Genomic DNA, 25,360 nt, shown 5'->3' with positions numbered 1-25,360 from the left:
CTATCAATTTCTTTGAGTTATTCATGGATGATGTGTTTTTGGAAGAGATTGTTGAGCAGACTAATTTGTATGCGGAGCAGCATTTGAGGGACAACGCTGCTAGACTTAGGCCACACTCTAGAGCTGCCCAGTGGATTCCCACTAATTTGGAGGAGTTAAAAAAGTTTTGGGGTTTGACTTTTTTGATGGGGTTGATAAGGAAGCCTTCACTGGCTTCTTATTGGTCTACTAGTCCCTTGATGGCAACAGCTATATTTCCAGCGACCATGAGTCGTAATCGGTATTTGCTTCTTCTTAGGATGCTGCATTTTGTTGACAATGCATTAGCCTTGCCACGAGATCACCCGGATTCTGACCGTCTTTTTAAGATTAGGCCTGTCCTTGATCATTTTGTAGATCGGTTTTCGGAGGTCTATGTTCCAGGCAAAGAGTTAAGTGTGGACGAGTCTTTGGTCCTCTTCAAGGGTCGTTTGGTTTTTAGGCAGTACATTCCTAGCAAAAGGGCACGATATGGAATTAAATTGTATATGCTGTCTGAAAGTAGAACAGGATATGTGTATAGTTTCCGTGTGTACACTGGTAGGGATTCCAATATTGACCCCCCTGGTTGTCCTCCCACTTTTGGAGTTACTGAGAAAATTGTGTGGGATCTTGGTAGACGACTGTTCAACAAAGGTCACCATTTGTATGTAGATAACTTCTACACTGGTGTGCAATTGTTCAAGGAATTGTTTAGAGTGGACACAGTTGCTTGTGGCACAATCCGTTCTAACCGGAAAGGCTATCCAAGGGAGCTTGTCTGTAAAAAACTTGAGAGAGGACAGTGCTGTGCCTTGCGGAACGAGGAGCTGCTAGCTTTGAAATTTTCAGATAAGAGGGATGTCTACATGCTAAGTACCATCCATGATGAGAGTACTTCCCCTGTGACTGTTTGGGGCCAGGTTGCTGAAGTGCGCAAACCTGTGTGCATTTTAGATTATAATAAGCACATGGGAGGTGTAGATAGAGTTGACCAGAGGTTGGAACCTTATACTGCTATTCGTAAGTCTTACGTTTGGTATAAGAAGTTAGCACTTCACCTCTTCCACTTAGCAACCTTCAATGCTTTTATTGTGTTTAGGGATAGGTCTCCAGAATCAAAGATGACTTTTGTGAAATTTCAGGAGTCAGTGATAGAGAGCCTTATTGTGGTGGAACAGGCCAGAGTTCCTAGAGAAGCAGTGGTGGAGGATGTGGTTAGATTGAAAGATCGCCACTTTGCTGAGCACATTCCTCCCACACCCAAAAAAGACTTTCCAGCTAAGAAATGTAGAGTGTGTTTTCGAAGAGGTATCCGGAGGGAGTCTCGAATGTACTGCCCGGACTGTCCTTCAAAGCCTGGGCTGTGTGTTGGTGCTTGTTTTAAGAATTACCACACCCAGAAGAATTTCTGGGAACAACCATGAGTGTAAACTCATGTCTGTTTTGTATTTTCATGTGTTTAGTTTCATGGTTAGCATTTCTGTCATGTTCTTAGTTAGAGCTTTTGTGTTTGTAGTTTTGTAATTCTTTCTACTTAGTTAGGGGTTCCTCTGTTAAAAAAAAAATATAAAAAAATTATGCCATTGTGGGTGGAGTGGGGCTTGGCTGAGAGTGTACATATTGACTTGCTGTTGGCTACTGCAACACACTGCCAGCCAAACACCAGTCCACACACTACCATCAGCTGGTGTGATTGTTGTATCAGGCACGTGGGCGTATGTAAGTGATGGGCCCTTGAGTGGCGCTGTCTGTCGATGTGAGTGTTGTAATGTGCTGGGCCCGTGGCTGGCGGTGTGAATGGCCTTGTGTGTGTCATGTATGAAAGTTGTGTGAATGGACTGTAAAGCGGTTGGTGCCTTGTCGCGGCTTTACAGCTCACGAGCTGTGAGTCGTTGGTTCAGTTTTTTGCCTTTCAGTTACTAACAGTGCATTTCATTTTTGTGAAAGCTCTTGTTAGTAAAATTTGATCCACTGAACCATCACTCACCCTCGTGCCAAATCCAACCAGTATGTGTGGTAAAAATGACAAAACCTGCTCCGCTGTAATCAGGCGTCGCAGCACACCTGTGACACGCTAGGTGCCTCAGGTGGGACCCCGATGATGAAGCATGCCACCAACTTGGTTGGTGGGTGAGGGGTCTTTTTCACATAACCTAACTGTGTTTCTTTTCAAAATTTTAGTGTTTGGCACATCACGGACGTATGTGGGCACATCAAAACGATATATTACAAAACTACCTGTGTTTGGGGGGGAGAGGGCACCTATGTTTTTGGTCCTGTGTGCGGCCTTCATCTAGGGAAACCTACCAAACCCAGACATTTTATAAAATTAGACACCCCAAGGAGTCCAGGGAGTTGTGGCTTGCATGGTTCCCCCAACATTTTCTTACCCAGACTCCTCTGTAAACCTCAATGTGCTTAAAAAAAGCATATTTGCCTGACTTTTCTTCGTAGGATCACCACTCCAGCACAAAATTCCTACTCCCCAGTGTTCCCCTCAGCCTCCCAAGTAAAATGACACCTCACTTATGTGGGTCCCCAAAGCAGAGTCAGTCTAAAGATGTATAAAAGAATATGTCCTTATAAACTTGCTGTGCTATCCCCTCTATCTCTACAAGTTTTGGGCCTTATTCTGTTGGAGGCACCTGCCCCACCCACACAAGTGAGGTATCATTTTTATCGGGAGACTTGGGGGAACGCTGGGTGGAAGGAAATTTGTGGCTCCACTCAGATTCCAGAACTTTCTGTCACCGAAATGTGTGGAGAATGTGTTTTTTTAGACAGAATTTGAGGTTTGCAAAGGATTCTAGGTAACATAACCTGGTCCGAGCCACACAAGTCACCCCATCTTGGATTCCCCTAGGTCTCTAGTTTTCAGAAATGCACAGGTTTGGTAGGTTACCCTAGGTGCCGGCTGAGCTAGAGGCCAAAATCTACAGGTAGGCACTGTTTTCAATGAAAAAATGTGATGTGTCCACGTTGCGCTTTGGGGCGTTTCCTGTCGCGGGCGCTAGGCCTACCCACACAAGTGAGGTATCATTTTTATTGGGAGACGAGGGGGAACGCTGGGTGGAAGGAAATTCGTGGCTCCTCTCAGATTCCAGAACTTTCTGCCACAGAAATGTGAGGAACATGTGTTTTTTTAGCCAAATTTTGAGGTTTGCAAAGGATTCTGGGTAACAGAACCTGGTCCGAGCCACACAAGTCACCCCATCTTGGATTCCCCTAGGTCTCTAGTTTTCAGAAATGCACAGGTTTGGTAGGTTTCCCTAGGTGGCGGCTGAGCTACAGGCCAAAATCTACAGGTAGGCACTTTGCAAAAAACACCTCTGTTTTCCTTCCCCAATTTGGCTGTGTCCACGTTGCGCTTTGGGGCGTTTCCTGTCGCGGGCGCTAGGCCTACCCACACAAGTGAGGTATCATTTTTATCGGGAGACGTGGGGGAACGCTGGGGGGAAGGAAATTCGTGGCTCCTCTCTGATTCCAGAACTTTCTGCCACAGAAATGTGAGGAACATGTGTTTTTTTAGCCACATTTTGAGGTTTGCAAAGGATTCTGGGTAACAGAACCTGGTCCGAGCCACACAAGTCACCCCATCTTGGATTCCCCTAGGTCTCTAGTTTTCAGAAATGCACAGGTTTGGTAGGTTTCCCTAGGTGGCGGCTGAGCTACAGGCCAAAATCTAAAGGTAGGCACTTTGCAAAAAACACCTCTGTTTTCCTTCACCAATTTGGCTGTGTCCATGTTGCGCTTTGGGGCGTTTCCTGTCGCGGGCGCTAGGCCTACCCACACAAGTGAGGTATCATTTTTATCGGGAGACGTGGGGGAACGCTGGGTGGAAGGAAATTCGTGGCTCCTCTCAGATTCCAGAACTTTCTGCCACAGAAATGTGAGGAACATGTGTTTTTTTAGCCACATTTTGAGGTTTGCAAAGGATTCTGGGTAACAGAACCTGGTCCGAGCCACACAAGTCACCCCATCTTGGATTCCCCTAGGTCTCTAGTTTTCAGAAATGCACAGGTTTGGTAGGTTTCCCTAGGTGGCGGCTGAGCTACAGGCCAAAATCTACAGGTAGGCACTTTGCAAAAAACACCTCTGTTTTCCTTCACCAATTTGGCAGCGTCCACGTTGCGCTTTGGGGCGTTTCCTGTTGCGGGCGCTAGGCCTACCCACACAAGTGAGGTATCATTTTTATCGGGAGACGTGGGGGAACGCTGGGTGGAAGGAAATTCGTGGCTCCTCTCAGATTCCAGAACTTTCTGCCACAGAAATGTGAGGAACATGTGTTTTTTTAGCCACATTTTGAGGTTTGCAAAGGATTCTGGGTAACAGAACCTGGTCCGAGCCACACAAGTCACCCCATCTTGGATTCCCCTAGGTCTCTAGTTTTCAGAAATGCACAGGTTTGGTAGGTTTCCCTAGGTGGCGGCTGAGCTACAGGCCAAAATCTACAGGTAGGCACTTTGCAAAAAACACCTCTGTTTTCCTTCACCAATTTGGCTGTGTCCACGTTGCGCTTTGGGGCGTTTCCTGTCGCGGGCGCTAGGCCTACCCACACAAGTGAGGTATCATTTTTATCGGGAGACGTGGGGGAACGCTGGGTGGAAGGAAATTCGTGGCTCCTCTCAGATTCCAGAACTTTCTGCCACAGAAATGTGAGGAACATGTGTTTTTTTAGCCACATTTTGAGGTTTGCAAAGGATTCTGGGTAACAGAACCTGGTCCGAGCCACACAAGTCACCCCATCTTGGATTCCCCTAGGTCTCTAGTTTTCAGAAATGCACAGGTTTGGTAGGTTTCCCTAGGTGGTGGCTGAGCTACAGGCCAAAATCTACAGGTAGGCACTTTGCAAAAAACACCTCTGTTTTCCTTCCCCAATTTGGCTGTGTCCACGTTGCGCTTTGGGGCGTTTCCTGTCGCGGGCGCTAGGCCTACCCACACAAGTGAGGTATCATTTTTATCGGGAGACGTGGGGGAACGCTGGGGGGAAGGATATTCGTGGGTCCTCTCAGATTCCAGAACTTTCTGCCACAGAAATGTGAGGAACATGTGTTTTTTTAGCCACATTTTGAGGTTTGCAAAGGATTCTGGGTAACAGAACCTGGTCCGAGCCACACAAGTCACCCCATCTTGGATTCCCCTAGGTCTCTAGTTTTCAGAAATGCACAGGTTTGGTAGGTTTCCCTAGGTGGCGGCTGAGCTACAGGCCAAAATCTACAGGTAGGCACTTTGCAAAAAACACCTCTGTTTTCCTTCACCAATTTGGCTGTGTCCACGTTGCGCTTTGGGGCGTTTCCTGTCGCGGGCGCTAGGCCTACCCACACAAGTGAGGTATCATTTTTATCGGGAGACGTGGGGGAACGCTGGGTGGAAGGAAATTCGTGGCTCCTCTCAGATTCCAGAACTTTCTGCCACAGAAATGTGAGGAACATGTGTTTTTTTAGCCACATTTTGAGGTTTGCAAAGGATTCTGGGTAACAGAACCTGGTCCGAGCCACACAAGTCACCCCATCTTGGATTCCCCTAGGTCTCTAGTTTTCAGAAATGCACAGGTTTGGTAGGTTTCCCTAGGTGGCGGCTGAGCTACAGGCCAAAATCTACAGGTAGGCACTTTGCAAAAAACACCTCTGTTTTCCTTCACCAATTTGGCTGTGTCCACGTTGCGCTTTGGGGCGTTTCCTGTCGCGGGCGCTAGGCCTACCCACACAAGTGAGGTATCATTTTTATCGGGAGACGTGGGGGAACGCTGGGGAGAAGGAAATTCGTGGCTCCTCTCTGATTCCAGAACTTTCTGCCACAGAAATGTGAGGAACATGTGTTTTTTTAGCCAAATTTTGAGGTTTGCAAAGGATTCTGGGTAACAGAACCTGGTCCGAGCCACACAAGTCACCCCATCTTGGATTCCCCTAGGTCTCTAGTTTTCAGAAATGCACAGGTTTGGTAGGTTTCCCTAGGTGGCGGCTGAGCTACAGGCCAAAATCTAAAGGTAGGCACTTTGCAAAAAACACCTCTGTTTTCCTTCACCAATTTGGCTGTGTCCACGTTGCGCTTTGGGGCGTTTCCTGTCGCGGGCGCTAGGCCTACCCACACAAGTGAGGTATCATTTTTATCGGGAGACGTGGGGGAACGCTGGGTGGAAGGAAATTCGTGGCTCCTCTCAGATTCCAGAACTTTCTGCCACAGAAATGTGAGGAACATGTGTTTTTTTAGCCACATTTTGAGGTTTGCAAAGGATTCTGGGTAACAGAACCTGGTCCGAGCCACACAAGTCACCCCATCTTGGATTCCCCTAGGTCTCTAGTTTTCAGAAATGCACAGGTTTGGTAGGTTTCCCTAGGTGGCGGCTGAGCTACAGGCCAAAATCTACAGGTAGGCACTTTGCAAAAAACACCTCTGTTTTCCTTCCCCAATTTGGCTGTGTCCACGTTGCGCTTTGGGGCGTTTCCTGTCGCGGGCGCTAGGCCTACCCACACAAGTGAGGTATCATTTTTATCGGGAGACGTGGGGGAACGCTGGGGGGAAGGAAATTCGTGGCTCCTCTCAGATTCCAGAACTTTCTGCCACAGAAATGTGAGGAACATGTGTTTTTTTAGCCAAATTTTGAGGTTTGCAAAGGATTCTGGGTAACAGAACCTGGTCCGAGCCACACAAGTCACCCCATCTTGGATTCCCCTAGGTCTCTAGTTTTCAGAAATGCACAGGTTTGGTAGGTTTCCCTAGGTGGCGGCTGAGCTACAGGCCAAAATCTAAAGGTAGGCACTTTGCAAAAAACACCTCTGTTTTCCTTCACCAATTTGGCTGTGTCCACGTTGCGCTTTGGGGCGTTTCCTGTCGCGGGCGCTAGGCCTACCCACACAAGTGAGGTATCATTTTTATCGGGAGACGTGGGGGAACGCTGGGTGGAAGGAAATTCGTGGCTCCTCTCAGATTCCAGAACTTTCTGCCACAGAAATGTGAGGAACATGTGTTTTTTTAGCCACATTTTGAGGTTTGCAAAGGATTCTGGGTAACAGAACCTGGTCCGAGCCACACAAGTCACCCCATCTTGGATTCCCCTAGGTCTCTAGTTTTCAGAAATGCACAGGTTTGGTAGATTTCCCTAGGTGGCGGCTGAGCTACAGGCCAAAATCTACAGGTAGGCACTTTGCAAAAAACACCTCTGTTTTCCTTCACCAATTTGGCTGTGTCCACGTTGCGCTTTGGGGCGTTTCCTGTCGCGGGCGCTAGGCCTACCCACACAAGTGAGGTATCATTTTTATCGGGAGACGTGGGGGAACGCTGGGGGGAAGGAAATTCGTGGCTCCTCTCAGATTCCAGAACTTTCTGCCACAGAAATGTGGAGAACATGTGTTTTTTTAGCCACATTTTGAGGTTTGCAAAGGATTCTGGGTAACAGAACCTGGTCCGAGCCACACAAGTCACCCCATCTTGGATTCCCCTAGGTCTCTAGTTTTCAGAAATGCACAGGTTTGGTAGGTTTCCCTAGGTGGCGGCTGAGCTACAGGCCAAAATCTACAGGTAGGCACTTTGCAAAAAACACCTCTGTTTTCCTTCACCAATTTGGCAGCGTCCACGTTGCGCTTTGGGGCGTTTCCTGTCGCGGGCGCTAGGCCTACCCACACAAGTGAGGTATCATTTTTATCGGGAGACGTGGGGGAACGCTGGGTGGAAGGAAATTCGTGGCTCCTCTCAGATTCCAGAACTTTCTGCCACAGAAATGTGAGGAACATGTGTTTTTTTAGCCAAATTTTGAGGTTTGCAAACGATTCTGGGTAACAGAACCTGGTCCGAGCCACACAAGTCACCCCATCTTGGATTCCCCTAGGTCTCTAGTTTTCAGAAATGCACAGGTTTGGTAGGTTTCCCTAGGTGGCGGCTGAGCTACAGGCCAAAATCTACAGGTAGGCACTTTGCAAAAAACACCTCTGTTTTCCTTCCCCAATTTGGCTGTGTCCACGTTGCGCTTTGGGGCGTTTCCTGTCGTGGGCGCTAGGCCTACCCACACAAGTGAGGTATCATTTTTATCGGGAGACGTGGGGGAACGCTGGGGGGAAGGATATTCGTGGGTCCTCTCAGATTCCAGAACTTTCTGCCACAGAAATGTGAGGAACATGTGTTTTTTTAGCCACATTTTGAGGTTTGCAAAGGATTCTGGGTAACAGAACCTGGTCCGAGCCACACAAGTCACCCCATCTTGGATTCCCCTAGGTCTCTAGTTTTCAGAAATGCACAGGTTTGGTAGGTTTCCCTAGGTGGCGGCTGAGCTACAGGCCAAAATCTACAGGTAGGCACTTTGCAAAAAACACCTCTGTTTTCCTTCACCAATTTGGCTGTGTCCACGTTGCGCTTTGGGGCGTTTCCTGTCGCGGGCGCTAGGCCTACCCACACAAGTGAGGTATCATTTTTATCGGGAGACGTGGGGGAACGCTGGGTGGAAGGAAATTCGTGGCTCCTCTCAGATTCCAGAACTTTCTGCCACAGAAATGTGAGGAACATGTGTTTTTTTAGCCACATTTTGAGGTTTGCAAAGGATTCTGGGTAACAGAACCTGGTCCGAGCCACACAAGTCACCCCATCTTGGATTCCCCTAGGTCTCTAGTTTTCAGAAATGCACAGGTTTGGTAGGTTTCCCTAGGTGGCGGCTGAGCTACAGGCCAAAATCTACAGGTAGGCACTTTGCAAAAAACACCTCTGTTTTCCTTCACCAATTTGGCTGTGTCCACGTTGCGCTTTGGGGCGTTTCCTGTCGCGGGCGCTAGGCCTACCCACACAAGTGAGGTATCATTTTTATCGGGGACGTGGGGGAACGCTGGGTGGAAGGAAATTCGTGGCTCCTCTCAGATTCCAGAACTTTCTGCCACAGAAATGTGAGGAACATGTGTTTTTTTAGAAAAATTTTGAGGTTTGCAAAGGATTCTGGGTAACAGAACCTGGTCCGAGCCACACAAGTCACCCCATCTTGGATTCCCCTAGGTCTCTAGTTTTCAGAAATGCACAGGTTTGGTAGGTTTCCCTAGGTGGCGGCTGAGCTACAGGCCAAAATCTACAGGTAGGCACTTTGCAAAAAACACCTCTGTTTTCCTTCACCAATTTGGCTGTGTCCACGTTGCGCTTTGGGGCGTTTCCTGTCGCGGGCGCTAGGCCTACCCACACAAGTGAGGTATCATTTTTATCGGGAGACGTGGGGGAACGCTGGGTGGAAGGAAATTCGTGGCTCCTCTCAGATTCCAGAACTTTCTGCCACAGAAATGTGAGGAACATGTGTTTTTTTAGCCACATTTTGAGGTTTGCAAAGGATTCTGGGTAACAGAACCTGGTCCGAGCCACACAAGTCACCCCATCTTGGATTCCCCTAGGTCTCTAGTTTTCAGAAATGCACAGGTTTGGTAGGTTTCCCTAGGTGGCGGCTGAGCTACAGGCCAAAATCTACAGGTAGACACTTTGCAAAAAACACCTCTGTTTTCCTTCACCAATTTGGCTGTGTCCACGTTGCGCTTTGGGGCGTTTCCTGTCGCGGGCGCTAGGCCTACCCACACAAGTGAGGTATCATTTTTATCGGGAGACGTGGGGGAACGCTGGGTGGAAGGAAATTCGTGGCTCCTCTCAGATTCCAGAACTTTCTGCCACAGAAATGTGAGGAACATGTGTTTTTTTAGCCAAATTTTGAGGTTTGCAAAGGATTCTGGGTAACAGAACCTGGTCCGAGCCACACAAGTCACCCCATCTTGGATTCCCCTAGGTCTCTAGTTTTCAGAAATGCACTGGTTTGTAGGTTTCCCTAGGTGGCGGCTGAGCTACAGGCCAAAATCTACAGGTAGGCACTTTGCAAAAAACACCTCTGTTTTCCTTCCCCAATTTGGCTGTGTCCACGTTGCGCTTTGGGGCGTTTCCTGTCGCGGGCGCTAGGCCTACCCACACAAGTGAGGTATCATTTTTATCGGGAGACGTAGGGGAACGCTGGGGGGAAGGAAATTCGTGGCTCCTCTCAGATTCCAGAACTTTCTGCCACAGAAATGTGAGGAACATGTGTTTTTTTAGCCACATTTGGAGGTTTGCAAAGGATTCTGGGTAACAGAACCTGGTCCGAGCCACACAAGTCACCCCATCTTGGATTCCCCTAGGTCTCTAGTTTTCAGAAATGCACAGGTTTGGTAGGTTTCCCTAGGTGGCGGCTGAGCTACAGGCCAAAATCTACAGGTAGGCACTTTGCAAAAAACACCTCTGTTTTCCTTCACCAATTTGGCAGCGTCCACGTTGCGCTTTGGGGCGTTTCCTGTTGCGGGCGCTAGGCCTACCCACACAAGTGAGGTATCATTTTTATCGGGAGACGTGGGGGAACGCTGGGTGGAAGGAAATTCGTGGCTCCTCTCAGATTCCAGAACTTTCTGCCACAGAAATGTGAGGAACATGTGTTTTTTTAGCCACATATTGAGGTTTGCAAAGGATTCTGGGTAACAGAACCTGGTCCGAGCCACACAAGTCACCCCATCTTGGATTCCCCTAGGTCTCTAGTTTTCAGAAATGCACAGGTTTGGTAGGTTTCCCTAGGTGGCGGCTGAGCTACAGGCCAAAATCTACAGGTAGGCACTTTGCAAAAAACACCTCTGTTTTCCTTCACCAATTTGGCTGTGTCCACGTTGCGCTTTGGGGCGTTTCCTGTCGCGGGCGCTAGGCCTACCCACACAAGTGAGGTATCATTTTTATCGGGAGACGTGGGGGAACGCTGGGTGGAAGGAAATTCGTGGCTCCTCTCAGATTCCAGAACTTTCTGCCACAGAAATGTGAGGAACATGTGTTTTTTTAGCCAAATTTTGAGGTTTGCAAAGGATTCTGGGTAACAGAACCTGGTCCGAGCCACACAAGTCACCCCATCTTGGATTCCCCTAGGTCTCTAGTTTTCAGAAATGCACAGGTTTGGTAGGTTTCCCTAGGTGGCGGCTGAGCTACAGGCCAAAATCTACAGGTAGGCACTTTGCAAAAAACACCTCTGTTTTCCTTCCCCAATTTGGCTGTGTCCACGTTGCGCTTTGGGGCGTTTCCTGTCGCGGGCGCTAGGCCTACCCACACAAGTGAGGTATCATTTTTATCGGGAGACGTGGGGGAACGCTGGGGGGAAGGAAATTCGTGGGTCCTCTCAGATTCCAGAACTTTCTGCCACAGAAATGTGAGGAACATGTGTTTTTTTAGCCACATTTTGAGGTTTGCAAAGGATTCTGGGTAACAGAACCTGGTCCGAGCCACACAAGTCACCCCATCTTGGATTCCCCTAGGTCTCTAGTTTTCAGAAATGCACAGGTTTGGTAGGTTTCCCTAGGTGGCGGCTGAGCTACAGGCCAAAATCTACAGGTAGGCACTTTGCAAAAAACACCTCTGTTTTCCTTCACCAATTTGGCTGTGTCCACGTTGCGCTTTGGGGCGTTTCCTGTCGCGGGCGCTAGGCCTACCCACACAAGTGAGGTATCATTTTTATCGGGAGACGTGGGGGAACGCTGGGTGGAAGGAAATTCGTGGCTCCTCTCAGATTCCAGAACTTTCTGCCACAGAAATGTGAGGAACATGTGTTTTTTTAGCCACATTTTGAGGTTTGCAAAGGATTCTGGGTAACAGAACCTGGTCCGAGCCACACAAGTCACCCCATCTTGGATTCCCCTAGGTCTCTAGTTTTCAGAAATGCACAGGTTTGGTAGGTTTCCCTAGGTGGCGGCTGAGCTACAGGCCAAAATCTACAGGTAGGCACTTTGCAAAAAACACCTCTGTTTTCCTTCACCAATTTGGCTGTGTCCACGTTGCGCTTTGGGGCGTTTCCTGTCGCGGGCGCTAGGCCTACCCACACAAGTGAGGTATCATTTTTATCGGGGACGTGGGGGAACGCTGGGTGGAAGGAAATTCGTGGCTCCTCTCAGATTCCAGAACTTTCTGCCACAGAAATGTGAGGAACATGTGTTTTTTTAGCCAAATTTTGAGGTTTGCAAAGGATTCTGGGTAACAGAACCTGGTCCGAGCCACACAAGTCACCCCATCTTGGATTCCCCTAGGTCTCTAGTTTTCAGAAATGCACAGGTTTGGTAGGTTTCCCTAGGTGGCGGCTGAGCTACAGGCCAAAATCTACAGGTAGGCACTTTGCAAAAAACACCTCTGTTTTCCTTCACCAATTTGGCTGTGTCCACGTTGCGCTTTGGGGCGTTTCCTGTCGCGGGCGCTAGGCCTACCCACACAAGTGAGGTATCATTTTTATCGGGAGACGTGGGGGAACGCTGGGTGGAAGGAAATTCGTGGCTCCTCTCAGATTCCAGAACTTTCTGCCACAGAAATGTGAGGAACATGTGTTTTTTTAGCCACATTTTGAGGTTTGCAAAGGATTCTGGGTAACAGAACCTGGTCCGAGCCACACAAGTCACCCCATCTTGGATTCCCCTAGGTCTCTAGTTTTCAGAAATGCACAGGTTTGGTAGGTTTCCCTAGGTGGCGGCTGAGCTACAGGCCAAAATCTACAGGTAGACACTTTGCAAAAAACACCTCTGTTTTCCTTCACCAATTTGGCTGTGTCCACGTTGCGCTTTGGGGCGTTTCCTGTCGCGGGCGCTAGGCCTACCCACACAAGTGAGGTATCATTTTTATCGGGAGACGTGGGGGAACGCTGGGTGGAAGGAAATTCGTGGCTCCTCTCAGATTCCAGAACTTTCTGCCACAGAAATGTGAGGAACATGTGTTTTTTTAGCCAAATTTTGAGGTTTGCAAAGGATTCTGGGTAACAGAACCTGGTCCGAGCCACACAAGTCACCCCATCTTGGATTCCCCTAGGTCTCTAGTTTTCAGAAATGCACTGGTTTGGTAGGTTTCCCTAGGTGGCGGCTGAGCTACAGGCCAAAATCTACAGGTAGGCACTTTGCAAAAAACACCTCTGTTTTCCTTCCCCAATTTGGCTGTGTCCACGTTGCGCTTTGGGGCGTTTCCTGTCGCGGGCGCTAGGCCTACCCACACAAGTGAGGTATCATTTTTATCGGGAGACGTAGGGGAACGCTGGGGGGAAGGAAATTCGTGGCTCCTCTCAGATTCCAGAACTTTCTGCCACAGAAATGTGAGGAACATGTGTTTTTTTAGCCACATTTGGAGGTTTGCAAAGGATTCTGGGTAACAGAACCTGGTCCGAGCCACACAAGTCACCCCATCTTGGATTCCCCTAGGTCTCTAGTTTTCAGAAATGCAAAGGTTTGGTAGGTTTCCCTAGGTGGCGGCTGAGCTACAGGCCAAAATCTACAGGTAGGCACTTTGCAAAAAACACCTCTGTTTTCTGTGATGTGTCCACGTTGTGTTTTGGGGCATATCCTGTCGCGGGCGCTAGGCCTACCCACACAAGTGAGGTATCATTTTTATCGGGAGACTTGGGGGAACATAGAATAGCAAAACAAGTGTTATTGCCCCTTGTCTTTCTCTACATTTTTTCCTTCCAAATGTAAGACAGTGTGTAAAAAAGACGTCTATTTGAGAAATGCCCTGTAATTCACATGCTAGTATGGGCACCCCGGAATTCAGAGATGTGCAAATAACCACTGCTTCTCAACACCTTATCTTGTGCCCATTTTGGAAATACAAAGGTTTTCTTGATAGCTATTTTTTACTCTTTATATTTCAGCAAATGAATTGCTGTATACCCGGCATAGATTGAAAACCCACTGCAGGGTGCAGGTCATTTATTGGCTCTGGGTAGCTAGAGTTCTTGATGAACCTATAAGCCCTATATATCCCTGCAACCAGAAGAGTCCAGCAGACGTAACGGTATATTGCTTTCGAAAATCTGACATTGCTGGAAAAAGTTACAGAGTAAAACGTAGAGAAAAATTGATGTTTTTTTCACCTCAATTTCAATATTTTTCTTTTTCAGTTGTTATTTTCTGTAGGAAACCCTTGTAGGATCTACACAAATGACCCCTTGCTGAATTCAGATTTTTGTCTACTTTTCAAAAATGTTGCGGTTTCTGGGATCCAGCGTTGGTTTCATGCCCATTTCTGTCACTGACTGGAAGGAGGCTGAAAGCACAAAAAATTGTAAAAATGGGGTATGTCCCAGTAAAATGCCAAAATTGTGTTGAAAAATTGGGTTTTCTGATTCAAGGCTGCCTGTTCCTGAAAGCTGGGAATCTGGTGATTTTATCACCGCAAACCCTTTGTTGATGCCCTTTTCAGGGAAAAAACCACAAGCCTTCTTCTGCAGCCCATTTTCCCAATTTTTTTGAAAAAAACGAAATTTTCACTCTTTTTTGGCTAATTTCTTGGCCTCCTTCTGGGGAACCCACAAAGTCTGGGTACCTCTAGAATCCCTAGGATGTTGGAAAAAAAGGACGCAAATTTGGCGTGGGTAGCTTATGTGAACAAAAAGTTATGAGGGCCTAAGCGCGAACTGCTCCAAATAGCCAAAAACAGGCTCGGCACAGGAGGGGGAAAAGGCCTGGCAGCGAAGGGGTTAAACAGAAAGAATACAGAGATGTAGTGGAGAAGGTGGCAAGAAGTCACTACAGAGCCTGTCAGCACCTCTTATATGAAATTGCTAGCTTGGTTAGATAAGAGGGAGGCGAGGCCTGATGGGTCTTGCATATCCCAGACCTTCAGGGTGAACCGATTAGTGACAGGCAAGGCACAGCAGATTTGTTTGAGGTTGTTATGCACATCTGTATTCTCCTACATAAGTGGCCACGATTGACGAATGCTGTGAACTCCTTGCAGATATTCGTAGGCCGGCACTCTACTGGGAAGATAGGCAAGCCCTTGAGGAAGACCGAACAGAAGCTGAGATATTACAGGCAATCTGCAACCTAGGGTAGGGCAAGGCAATGGGTCCCAGTGGCCTCCCTATTGAACTTTACAAACTGACAGACGAAAGTGTGGCCTCACCCGCCCTGAGCATGTTTATCGAGAGACAAAACATCGGCCATCTTCTCCAAGATCAGCGATTAGGGAGCTTAGTGGTAATTCCCAAAGAAAATAAACCTCCTGATGATTGTGCCTCATATAGGCCCATATTGCTGCTGAACGCAGAAGTTAAAATCCTGGTGAAACACTGATCCACGAGACTGGTGGGAGTGATCAAATCTCTGGTCCATCCGGAGTCTGGCTTTATGCCAGATAGGAACACGGCACTCAATTTGAGGTGGCTCCATGGTATTCTGGGGAGCACCTCAGAGATCTGGGAAGATGCACTTGTGCTGTAGTTGGATGCATGAATAACGTTTGAAACAGGGGAAGGGCCCTTCATGTATGTGGCCCTAGAAAAGTTGGGTTTTTCTCTAGGATCCGATTACTGTACTCTGGTCCCCTGGCACAAGTAACAGTGGATGGGGGCATATCATCATCATTCCCTCTAAAAAGGGGACCCAGGCAGGGATGTCCACTTTATCCCTTGATTTTTACATCGATACTGGAACCACTGGCGACGTAGATTCGAGGTGATCCCTTGATAAAAGGTCTGCGATGGACAGTGGATTGGGAGCATCGCATCTCCCTCTACCCGGATGACATCCTCCTTTATATAACGGACCCTCCGCTCACCCTTAACAGAATAATGCAAATAATGGCTATATATCATCAACACTCTGGTTACACAATCAACTGGAATAAATCACAGATCTACATCCTGCATAGAGTGTCCTCGACCCTTCTGGTTGGTTGTGAGGCACGCATGGTGATAGAAGGGTTCTATCACCTAGGCATATTTGATACCAGGAACCCAACTGTGTTCTATGCATGTAACCTTGAACCCCCATTGCAGTGTCTGCAAAAGGACTGGTTGCACTGGAAAACCTTACCTCTCTCCTTGTTGGGTAAGGTGGCCCTCTTTAAATTGATGGCCCTGCTGCAATTCCTATATGCACTTCAGAACACACGCTACTCCATGCCACAGTTCTACTTCCGAACCATTGAAAGTAAAACACACATTCTTCTCTGGGAGGGTGGGGCCTTCTTGCATAGCGCTCCAGAAGTTGACAAGGGGCTGGTATGATGGAGGAAAAGCCTTCCGTGACATACGACGATATTAATGGGCCTCCCGACTCATCGTAGTCAACCTGGAGGATGAGTCGGCCTACAGAATGGACAAAAGAAATGTGCATCCAGGGGGCTACTGACGGGCGCTTTATGGGGGTGAGAAACGTCCATCGAGGTTTTACCTCACAGCCATTACTTTTACCATATGGCACACCGGATTGAAAGCCATGGGCTGGGAAGGGAAGATCACTCATAGTACACCCTGTAGGACACATCACGCCTAGGCACTTTGGCACTACAAAAGGAATTTGATAAATGGGACCTCATAGGTCTGTCCCAAGAAATAGGTACCTTTTATGATATGATCTGGGGCTGCCCTGTTCTGCAGAATTACTGGATCAAAGTGGTGCGTTGCATGGAGTGTGTGTGTTGGGGTGGGCTGGAACCAAGAGCCAGGTTGTGCCTGCTGAACATTTGGGGTGACACAGACCTTACCTGCACGGACTGCCTGTGGGTGACCCTGGGCCAGATGTGGCCAAATGAAATATATTACAAATATGAGATACACTGTTCCAAAAGGAAAGAACAAAGGGCAGCCCTTATGTTAGAAGCAAGTGCCCTCACACACACACACTTGGATGTCATGCTTCATCATCGGGCAAGCTCCTCGTCAGACCGGCACTGCAATGTCTGACGGGCACCCCCATAAGTGGGCACTTTGCCGGAGATCTTTTTACTGAGCCGTGATGAAGACAAAGTAGAGAGGTCAATGCCAACCTACAGCCACTATAGAAAGTAGGAGAGAGAGGAAAGATTAAAATTGGCTTAAAACCCAAACAGGACATCAAATTTTAATAATCAGCAAAGGGAAATGGCCAAGGCAATAAAAACAAAGAAGCGAGAGTAAGGAATGAGGTATTGCTCAAGCACTCTTCAAATACCAATAGTGGTTGGGGATAAGGGACTATCTTATACCCCTGAAAAAAGGGTCAACATGTTTCGTGTCTGCACGGTCCATATGGATCCATCAACACTTCATCAGGACCACAAAACTCAAATGAACACTTCTCCTATTGAATGGAACACACGGACTCAATACGTCACAAACTGGTAGTCACATTAAACTACAGTCACTTACTACAAAAAGGCTGCACGTCAGGCTAGTCTAGAGTAAGGGTCAACGGTCCTTCATTTAGGATTCGGCTTCATAGGTAAACACGAGCCATAAGGAAAGCAAAGTGATTGGCATCCTGCAATCCCTCACACAGGACCTACCCGTAGGCTGTGTACCTGAAATGAAATATAGCCAGGCTTCGGGGAGGTGCAATAATAAAGGGCTTAGAGGAGTGGAAGAGAGATATGGACTGGTGTATGCAGGCAGAGAAGACAGTCTTTGAAAGTAGAGGATGTCCACATAAATAGATTAAGGTGGAAATGGAACGAACATCGGTGATTTCTGTGTACCCCAGTACTGACTATCTCTCACCACGCCTGGGACCAGGGGCGTGAAGACCTGGGGCTGCCGGGGAGGGGAGCAGGAGGGGGTGAGGGACCTGGATGTAAGTTCTCTGATTGCTTCCGGCTACTGCCGTTGTGACGACATTAGTAATGCGAGAATTTCATGTAAGTTTCAACGTTTACTTATCATCGAAATGCTAATAAAAAAAAATAAAAAATATAAAATTGTTTCCCGGTTTCTTCTTTTCTATTGAGATGTACTTAAATGCATCCTCCCAACTGTTCTGTTTGAAAAATGTGGATGTCCTTTTGACGATTGTGGTTCCATATAATTCCACTGGGATGTGGATTTGGTTTTACCCTTGGTCATACAGGAAATCATTGGAGCCCGTGACAGGCGTCCTTTTCCAAGACTCACTGATATGGAGGCCGGGGTTTGCATTTGAAGCTATGAACTTAGATTCCCAAGCATTTGTCGATGGTGGAAAGCACGATGACAGAGTAAAAGTATCTTCATGGTGATTCATGTACTCTATGTCTGCTTAGGGTTTATAGGTATACTGCAGCCTGCTTATGGTTTACAGGTATACTGCAGCCTGCTTAGGGTTTACAGGTGTGCTGCAGCCTGCTTAGGGTTTACAGGTGTACTGCAGCCTATTTAGGATTTACAGGCATACTGCAGCCTACTTAGGGTTTACAGGTACACTGCAGCCTGCTTAGGGTTTACAGGTATACTGCAGCTTGCTTAGTGTACAGGTATGCTGTAGCCTGCTTAGGGTTTACAGGTGTGCTGCAGCCTGCTTAGGGTTTACAGGTGTGCTGCAGCCTGCTTAGGGTTTACAGGTGTGCTGCAGCCTGCTTAGGGTTTACAGGTGTGCTGCAGCCTGCTTAGGGTCTACAGGTATACAGCAGCCTGCTTAGGGTTTACAGGTATGCTGCAGCCTGCTTAGGGTTTAAAGGTATGCTGCAGCCTCCTTAGGGTTTACAGGTATGCTGCAGCCTGCTTAGGGTTTACAGGTATACTGCAGCTTGCTTAGTGTAAAGGTATGCTGCAGCCTGCTTAGGGTTTATAGGTGTGCTGCAGCCTGCTTAGGGTTTACAGGTGTGCTGCAGCCTACTTAGGGTTTACAGGTATGCTGCAGCCTGCTTAGGGTTTACAGGTGTGCTGCAGCCTGCTTAGGGTTTACAGGTATGCTGCAGCCTGCTTAGGGTTTAAAGGTATGCTGCAGCCTGCTTAGGGTTTACAGGTATGCTGCAGCCTGCTTAGGGTTTATAGGTATACTGCAGCCTGCATTGCTTCTGTCCTACGAGAGCCTGCACACACCTTTAGGAGATCTGGGGGCGTAAGTTGCTCGTACGCAGTCTAGGCTGTGCCTGGTTCATCTCTCGTAAGAAAATCATACAATTGAATTAGCGACCAGAGTAAAATGTTTTTCATGTGCTTTCTTAATAATATTATATGCTTAGAATTGTCACGCAAACAATATATAAGTTACACACAATGTGCTATTTACTTAAACTTCTTTTCTAAACGGATGAAAATAGGATAACTGGTCTTATGTATCTGCATATTATAGCTGTTCCAGCAAACTGCTCCCGTTACATATGTCAACATACTGTCCTTTAGGGAACTTGTGATATGGTATGTCACTAACATGTGCAAGTCAAACATTTCATTGCAAATACTGTGCACTAGATCAATCCATACAAGGTTAAGCCTGCACAACCATACTCTCATTTACCTAGTGCCATTTTATACTGAAATTTATCATACAGGTTATACTTACAGAAGGTGTATGTCACTAGGAAGCCATTGTTATCCCTGGGGAAAGCATCTTTAAAGACGAGGCGCAGCGTGTTTCCATAAGATGTAATGATGCCTGGCGCTTGAGTACAGTACGTGCCCAATAGATTAGAATATGGTTTTGCGTCATCATAGATGCTCAGAGAGTTATATGTGCAAGTAGATTGTGCTGGGAAGGATATGGTGACCATATTCAGCGATATCTGTTGTGACGGACAAGAGGAGAAACATGTCATTCAGGACATTTCAAGGAAACCCTTTTCATGTAAGTAGCGATGAAGCCTTGAACAACCTCTTCCAAGAAAACATTCACCTGTCCAATGATCAGCTTAATAAATTTGCCGTATTATTTCTCTGTAAATATTCCTAAACACATCAGGTGCTCCTTGGTGAATGTCAGTGTGTAGAGAGTCAGAGACTCCATCGCTAGGAGACAAAGGCACTGTCAGCGCACAGGGTCAGTGGAAAACCCAACGATATTTGAAGTTGATATCAGATTGATATTTTTTGTAGATATTTTGTCATACAACCCTGCCTTCTTTTATAACAACCACGATTGTAACAAGCATTGGCAATGCCATTAGGTCTGCCTTATGAATGCACTGTCAAGCAAGACCTAAAAATCCCTTCTCCCATCTGTGCTGCTTCCAGAGAAAAACATCACAAATTATCTAGTTATCCAAGACACTTTAATAGTAATACAATGGCACGTATGTGCTGTGAAACCTCAAGGTCAGGCAGCTGGATAAACAAAATGATTACAGTTGTGTGGAGACCAAACACAACTTCTGCCCAATCAACACATGTACTCCTGACTCCCAACATGTGGGCAGAGCTAAAGCCCCTCTCTTGGTGATTCTGACATAATTATCTGTTGACAGCTGCACTGTCAAGCCAGGCTCTAAAACCCCACAATCAGACGGAAAAGAAGAAGCTCATGGCAGAGTAAGAAGGAGGGAGTGAGTCACAGCATTTATTAAGTAGTGCATAGCCCAACAAGTGGGTGAGCTTTCTCCTTCTGGCCCTCCCGATCGGGTGTGAGCCTGATATCCATGACCACATGACCACAGAGTACCATAGTAATCGTGACTGTGCTGAAAATCAACAGCCCCCTCCTCCATCAGCACAGCTAATGTAAGGAGGCTTGAAACCTATATTGAGTTTTGGTTGCTAAACTCTCATGTGGGCAAATAGCAAATGATTATCGTGGTTAAGTTACTAGTATCCATAAGCTGTATAAGAGATTTTAAATTTGAAAATTAAAGTTTGGCACACAGATAGATGTGGTCGCGTTTAGACTGGCTGATAGTCAGACAAGCTGAATCATTTTTTGCCATTTGAAGCCTGTCCAAAATGTTATTACTAAGCCTGCATAAAGGGAATTCAAATAATCTAGACTGACATTAACCACAGCCCGTGGCCATTTCTTTAGGAAGAGACTAGGCAGTGGGGGTTTGTGCTGGGTGATGTTGTAAAACCAGCTTTTAATTACTGCATGTACGTGCGTTTTGAGAAAAGCTTTAGGATTGACCACAGATCCTAGATTCTTCATTTTTTTCTGCAGGGGTACATTTCTGAGTGGAACTTACAAGGGCAGACTTGCCTTTAACCAAAAGTTAACAACTCTGTTTTAGATTGGTTAAGTTGTAGGTAGGTCTAAAGACATTTCTTGTTCATGGTGAATCTCGTACAAAAGAACATGCTTTACAGAGCTACTTTTGCGTATAATTGCAACATTTAAAAAAAAATCTCTTTATTACTTTGATAAAGACACTCAGGGCAAAGCTTGCCTGAGATAGCAATCCAGATACACAGTCACAGAGACATGATTTATATCAGTCAAACAGAAATACAACTGAAACAACAACAGTTAACTGTGCCACATAACGAGAATTAGCAATACAATACACAATGCGAGGGTGGAGCGCTAGTTCCTGAACCAGAGGGGGGAGCTCATCCCAGAGTGCCTGAGCATGCGATAGCGACTGATTATGTTTGCCGAGTGGCGCTGAGCATTAATATCGTAGGAGCAGTATAAATTACGCCATGAGTGGCTGGGGCGGGAGCGGGGCACCCAGCACCAACACACCGTCCTCCGGTGTACGCTGTAGCTGCAGAGCGAGTCGCCCCGATGGAGCTGAAAGAATTACATCAATAGGGCTCCGAAATCCCAGAAGCATGGGGAACATGTGCCCAACTAGTGTAGCGATGTTTGTGGGGAGTTTAAAGTGGGCGTGTGTCGTCCTTAGCCTTTATGCGTACAATGAAGGCATCCCAGATTTCAAAGCCTCCCTGTGCTAACCCTCTGTTCTGTAAGTGGCATAGAGTTTGGGCCTCCGCATGCGACCACTGCAGCAAATCATGCAACCAACCGGTATAGCTGGGGGTATGTGGTGCCTTCCAGTGGGTTGCTATTAAAGGTTTAAAAAGTATGAAGGCCAGATCTATGAATCTATGTAGTTGTTTGTCCCCTCTGACGCAGCGGTGCAGTCCCAGCAAGCAGGACTCCGGTGTCACCTTTAAGGCATGGTCAGTAATGTCAGTTACTGTATCAGTAATGCGTTGCCAAGCTATAGATAACGGAGGGCACTCCCACAACATGTGATAGAAATCCGCTAATGGCTTCGCACAACAGGGGCATACTGGGTCCGATGCGGGAAACATGCGTTTTATGCAGGAGGGGGATAAGTAGGAGTGGTGTAAATAATTAAATTGGGTGTAGCGGAGTCTAGGGTTCCAAGAAACATTGTTGACAGAGGAGAGCGCCACTGTCCAGGCCCCCTGCGACAAAGGTGCAGGGAGTGCTACGTCCCAGCGGGATCTCACGTGCTCCAAACCCGGGCAAGCCCCCGACAACAATATGGAGTATAACCGTGATACTGCTCCCTTTGTGCCACCAATAGAGAGGATCAGCGTAAGGATCTGTGATGTCAGGGTTCATCGTCACCCGTACCCCATGTGATACGCAATAGGTGCCACATTGTGCAATATGACATAAAGGCGCCAGCACGTATCCTCGTGTTCTCCATCAGTTCGCCAAATGTCAGTAGTGTAGTATCTGAGTAGAAATCACCAACGTTATCTAGGCCCACTTCCTTCCACGGAGCCATGTTGTGGTGTACCAGCAGGGCCTGGGCTTTGGGTAGATGTGTCAGAGGAATCAGAGGGGAGTATGGTGCATTGGAGCTCCTACCATGAACATATCACAGCCAGCATGTCCTGGCAGGGTCCAATATGTTGTTACCACGTGGAGTGGGGCAGGACCTATCGGATAACCAAAGCAGCATTGGCAACAGTGCAAGCGTGTCCATTAACACTGTTTTCTCTGCTGTGTGACATTCACCTAACCAAGCAACTGGCCATTGTAGCTGGGCGGCTGCGTAATACATTTCGAAATTAGGCATACCCAAGCCCCCCTCAACCTGTGGGTATTGTGTTGTGGTTGAAGCCACGCAGCGTCTGTCTTTTCCCCATAAAAAATCTGTCACTATACCCTGTAGGGACTTAAAGAATGAGCGAGGTCGGACAACCGGGAGCGCTGCAAAGTAGTGTAGGAGTTGAGGTAGGATGAGCATTTTGGCGATGGCCACTCTGCCCATGGGCGACAAGGGGAGTGGCCCCCAAAAGGGCATTGAGCCCCGTATGGAGCAAAGAACTCTGTCTATATTACCTTCTCTGATATCTTCCATTGAGTGATATACCTGTATGCCCAGATACTTAAAGGTGGTATGACACTGCGGCAAGTGATACTCTGGTAGTTTTGATTGGAGCTCCGGTGGGATAGGAGTCAGGGGAAAAATACAGGATTTAGACCAGTTTACACGCATGCCAGAGATGTCTGCATAGGTATCTAGTGTTTCCAACACACTGCATAGACACCACGTGGTTGCGCAAGTAGACTAAGGCAGCATCTGCATACAAGGAGATGATGTGGTGTGTGTGTAGCTCTGGTATGCCCCACTGTCGTGCATGCGTCCGGAGTCTGGTGGCCAATGGCTCCATAGCTATGTCAAACAGTAAGGGAAACAGCGCAGTATAAGTGCAACATGACAGAAAAAACTATTTTACAAGTGTAAAGCCACGTCTGGTAATCACAAAGGTAAGCATCTGATTGTGGCATGTAGTGCTGTAGATTCACAAGCTTTGCATATCACTGCCATCCAATGCTGAGCTCTGATGCGTGCAAGTTGTTTTTCTTCAAAGAAAGTCTTTTGACTAACAAGGTATTGTGACTCCTCCTCATGCTGGTAATGCACATGGTTCTCAACTCCATTGTTAGATTGTTTCCCGCGTGGTGGGTGAGGATGAAATATGAAGTGAAGCATAGTATAGAGAGATGTCCATGCAAGAGGAAATTAGGAAATATAAAAGTGACTGCAACAACAACAGGGATCCGGAAGGAGGGTGGGTGCATGTGAATCTGCAGCACTACATGCAATGAACAGATGATTACTGGGTACGTAACATTTTCTGTTTGATGCATATGTGGCTGTAGATGCACATGTTGTGCATAGACTGTAAAGAACTCCTTCCAAAATAGAGGTGACTAGCCTGTGGGAGTTGCAGTGGTTTGGGAAAGTGAACATAGAACTGCCTGACCAACATTGGCTTGTTGGCGAGCTAGTACATCCACACAATAATGTTTTGTAGAGGTATGTAGTGTGAACCATGTAGCTGCTTTAAAAATCTCAGCAATAGTAATATTCCCAAGAAAGACTTTAGAGTCTCCTTTTTTCAGAGTGGAGTGGGCTCTAGGAGGAATAGTTAAGGTCACTTTAACAAGCACAGCCTATCTGGATGCATTTAAAAATCCATTTAGCAATGACTAATTTAGAAATGGCTTACCGTGTATGGGGTTTGGAGAAAGCAACAAAAAGCTCTTTTGTTTTTCCTAAAAAGTTTGGGCTGAATTTAGAGTTTGGTGGAGGGGGTCACTTCATCACACACGTGTCGGATATCCCGTCCGCCAAATTTCAATTTCATTGTAGCCTATGGAACTTGTAAAAAGGCTGACGGATATCCATCATGTTTGTGAAAGAGTAACCTCTCTGCGAAACTCTAAATCAGGCTGTTACTTCTGTCAATATAATACATGAGGGCTTGTTTAACATCTAATGTAGATAAAGCCTGTTCAGCAGCTGAGTTAGGTTGAGGGAAAAAACACAGAAAATGTAATAGATTAATTAAGTTAGAACTGTGAAACCACCTTCGAGAGAAACTTAGGGTTGGTGCAGAGTACAACCTATATGGATAAGTTACTTACCTGTAAATCGTAGTTCTCTTCCAGGGGTATCCTCATCAAAGTCATAAACATTGAATATTCCCGCCTTCGTGCGGGGATCCCGGAGCACATACAAAAACACACATGTATAAGCATGAAATATATATGAGAAAATAAAATTTTTTAGTAGATAATTTCCATACCAGAATCATGTATACATGTGTATAATAGCAATGCAGACTATGTTGATAAACAGGCTAAAATGCTTTATTTCTATGGATTTTTTTTTTTTTTAAACACTCTCCCTTATAATTACAAGAAAACTTTCTGAAGCCCAATTGGAGGGCACAGAAAAAATACCAGCAACACACGTGAAAAGAGAAAAAACTACATTGAAAACAACAGAGCATTATAAGCCAATAGGCTGCATGCAAGTTAATAGCAGCAGAACCACAAAATTTGGCACCATGCCTTTAAGACCCTGAGCACCTCCAGTATCCCACCATGTCTCAGGGGTGAAGGAGAGGTGACAGTTGGTTCACTGTTAGGTCAGTACTTTTTTAAGGTGACAAAGAATCCAACAGATTAGATAGATGGTCTGTACTGCACTTCTAGGAGACTCGCGTCCGGGGAGGAGGGTGGGTTGTTTATGACTTTGATGAGGATACCCCTGGAAGAGAACTAGGATTTACAGGTAAGTAACTTATCCTTCTCTTCCAGGGGATCCTCATCAATAGTCATAAACATTGAATAGATTAGAAAGCCCATCCCTTATCTCTGCGGACTGTCTAATAGAAGTGCAGGAAAAGACATACACTATGCAAACAAATTTCTCAGAGATGCTTGACCAACTTGAGCGTCTGCTTTGGCATCTGAAT

General features: G+C 46.8%; 1 protein-coding gene across 2 annotated transcripts in view; it reads right to left on the bottom strand.

The window, feature by feature from the left end:
• LOC138286661 (astacin-like metalloendopeptidase) overlaps window positions 1-25,360 on the bottom strand; it is a 518,669-nt gene that overhangs the window by 242,598 nt on the left and 250,711 nt on the right. For both annotated transcript variants that reach the window (XM_069227126.1, XM_069227127.1), the window contains exon 12: window positions 19,245-19,464. In XM_069227126.1, the coding sequence (XP_069083227.1) occupies window positions 19,245-19,464 (220 nt within the window). The remainder of the gene's footprint in view (window positions 1-19,244; window positions 19,465-25,360) is intronic.

This window comes from Pleurodeles waltl, chromosome 3_2 (genome assembly GCF_031143425.1).
Source record: "Pleurodeles waltl isolate 20211129_DDA chromosome 3_2, aPleWal1.hap1.20221129, whole genome shotgun sequence".
Taxonomy (NCBI): Eukaryota; Metazoa; Chordata; class Amphibia; order Caudata; family Salamandridae; genus Pleurodeles; species Pleurodeles waltl.
The sequence above is the reverse complement of the archived record's forward strand: the minus strand, read 5'-3'. Positions and strand labels throughout refer to the sequence as shown.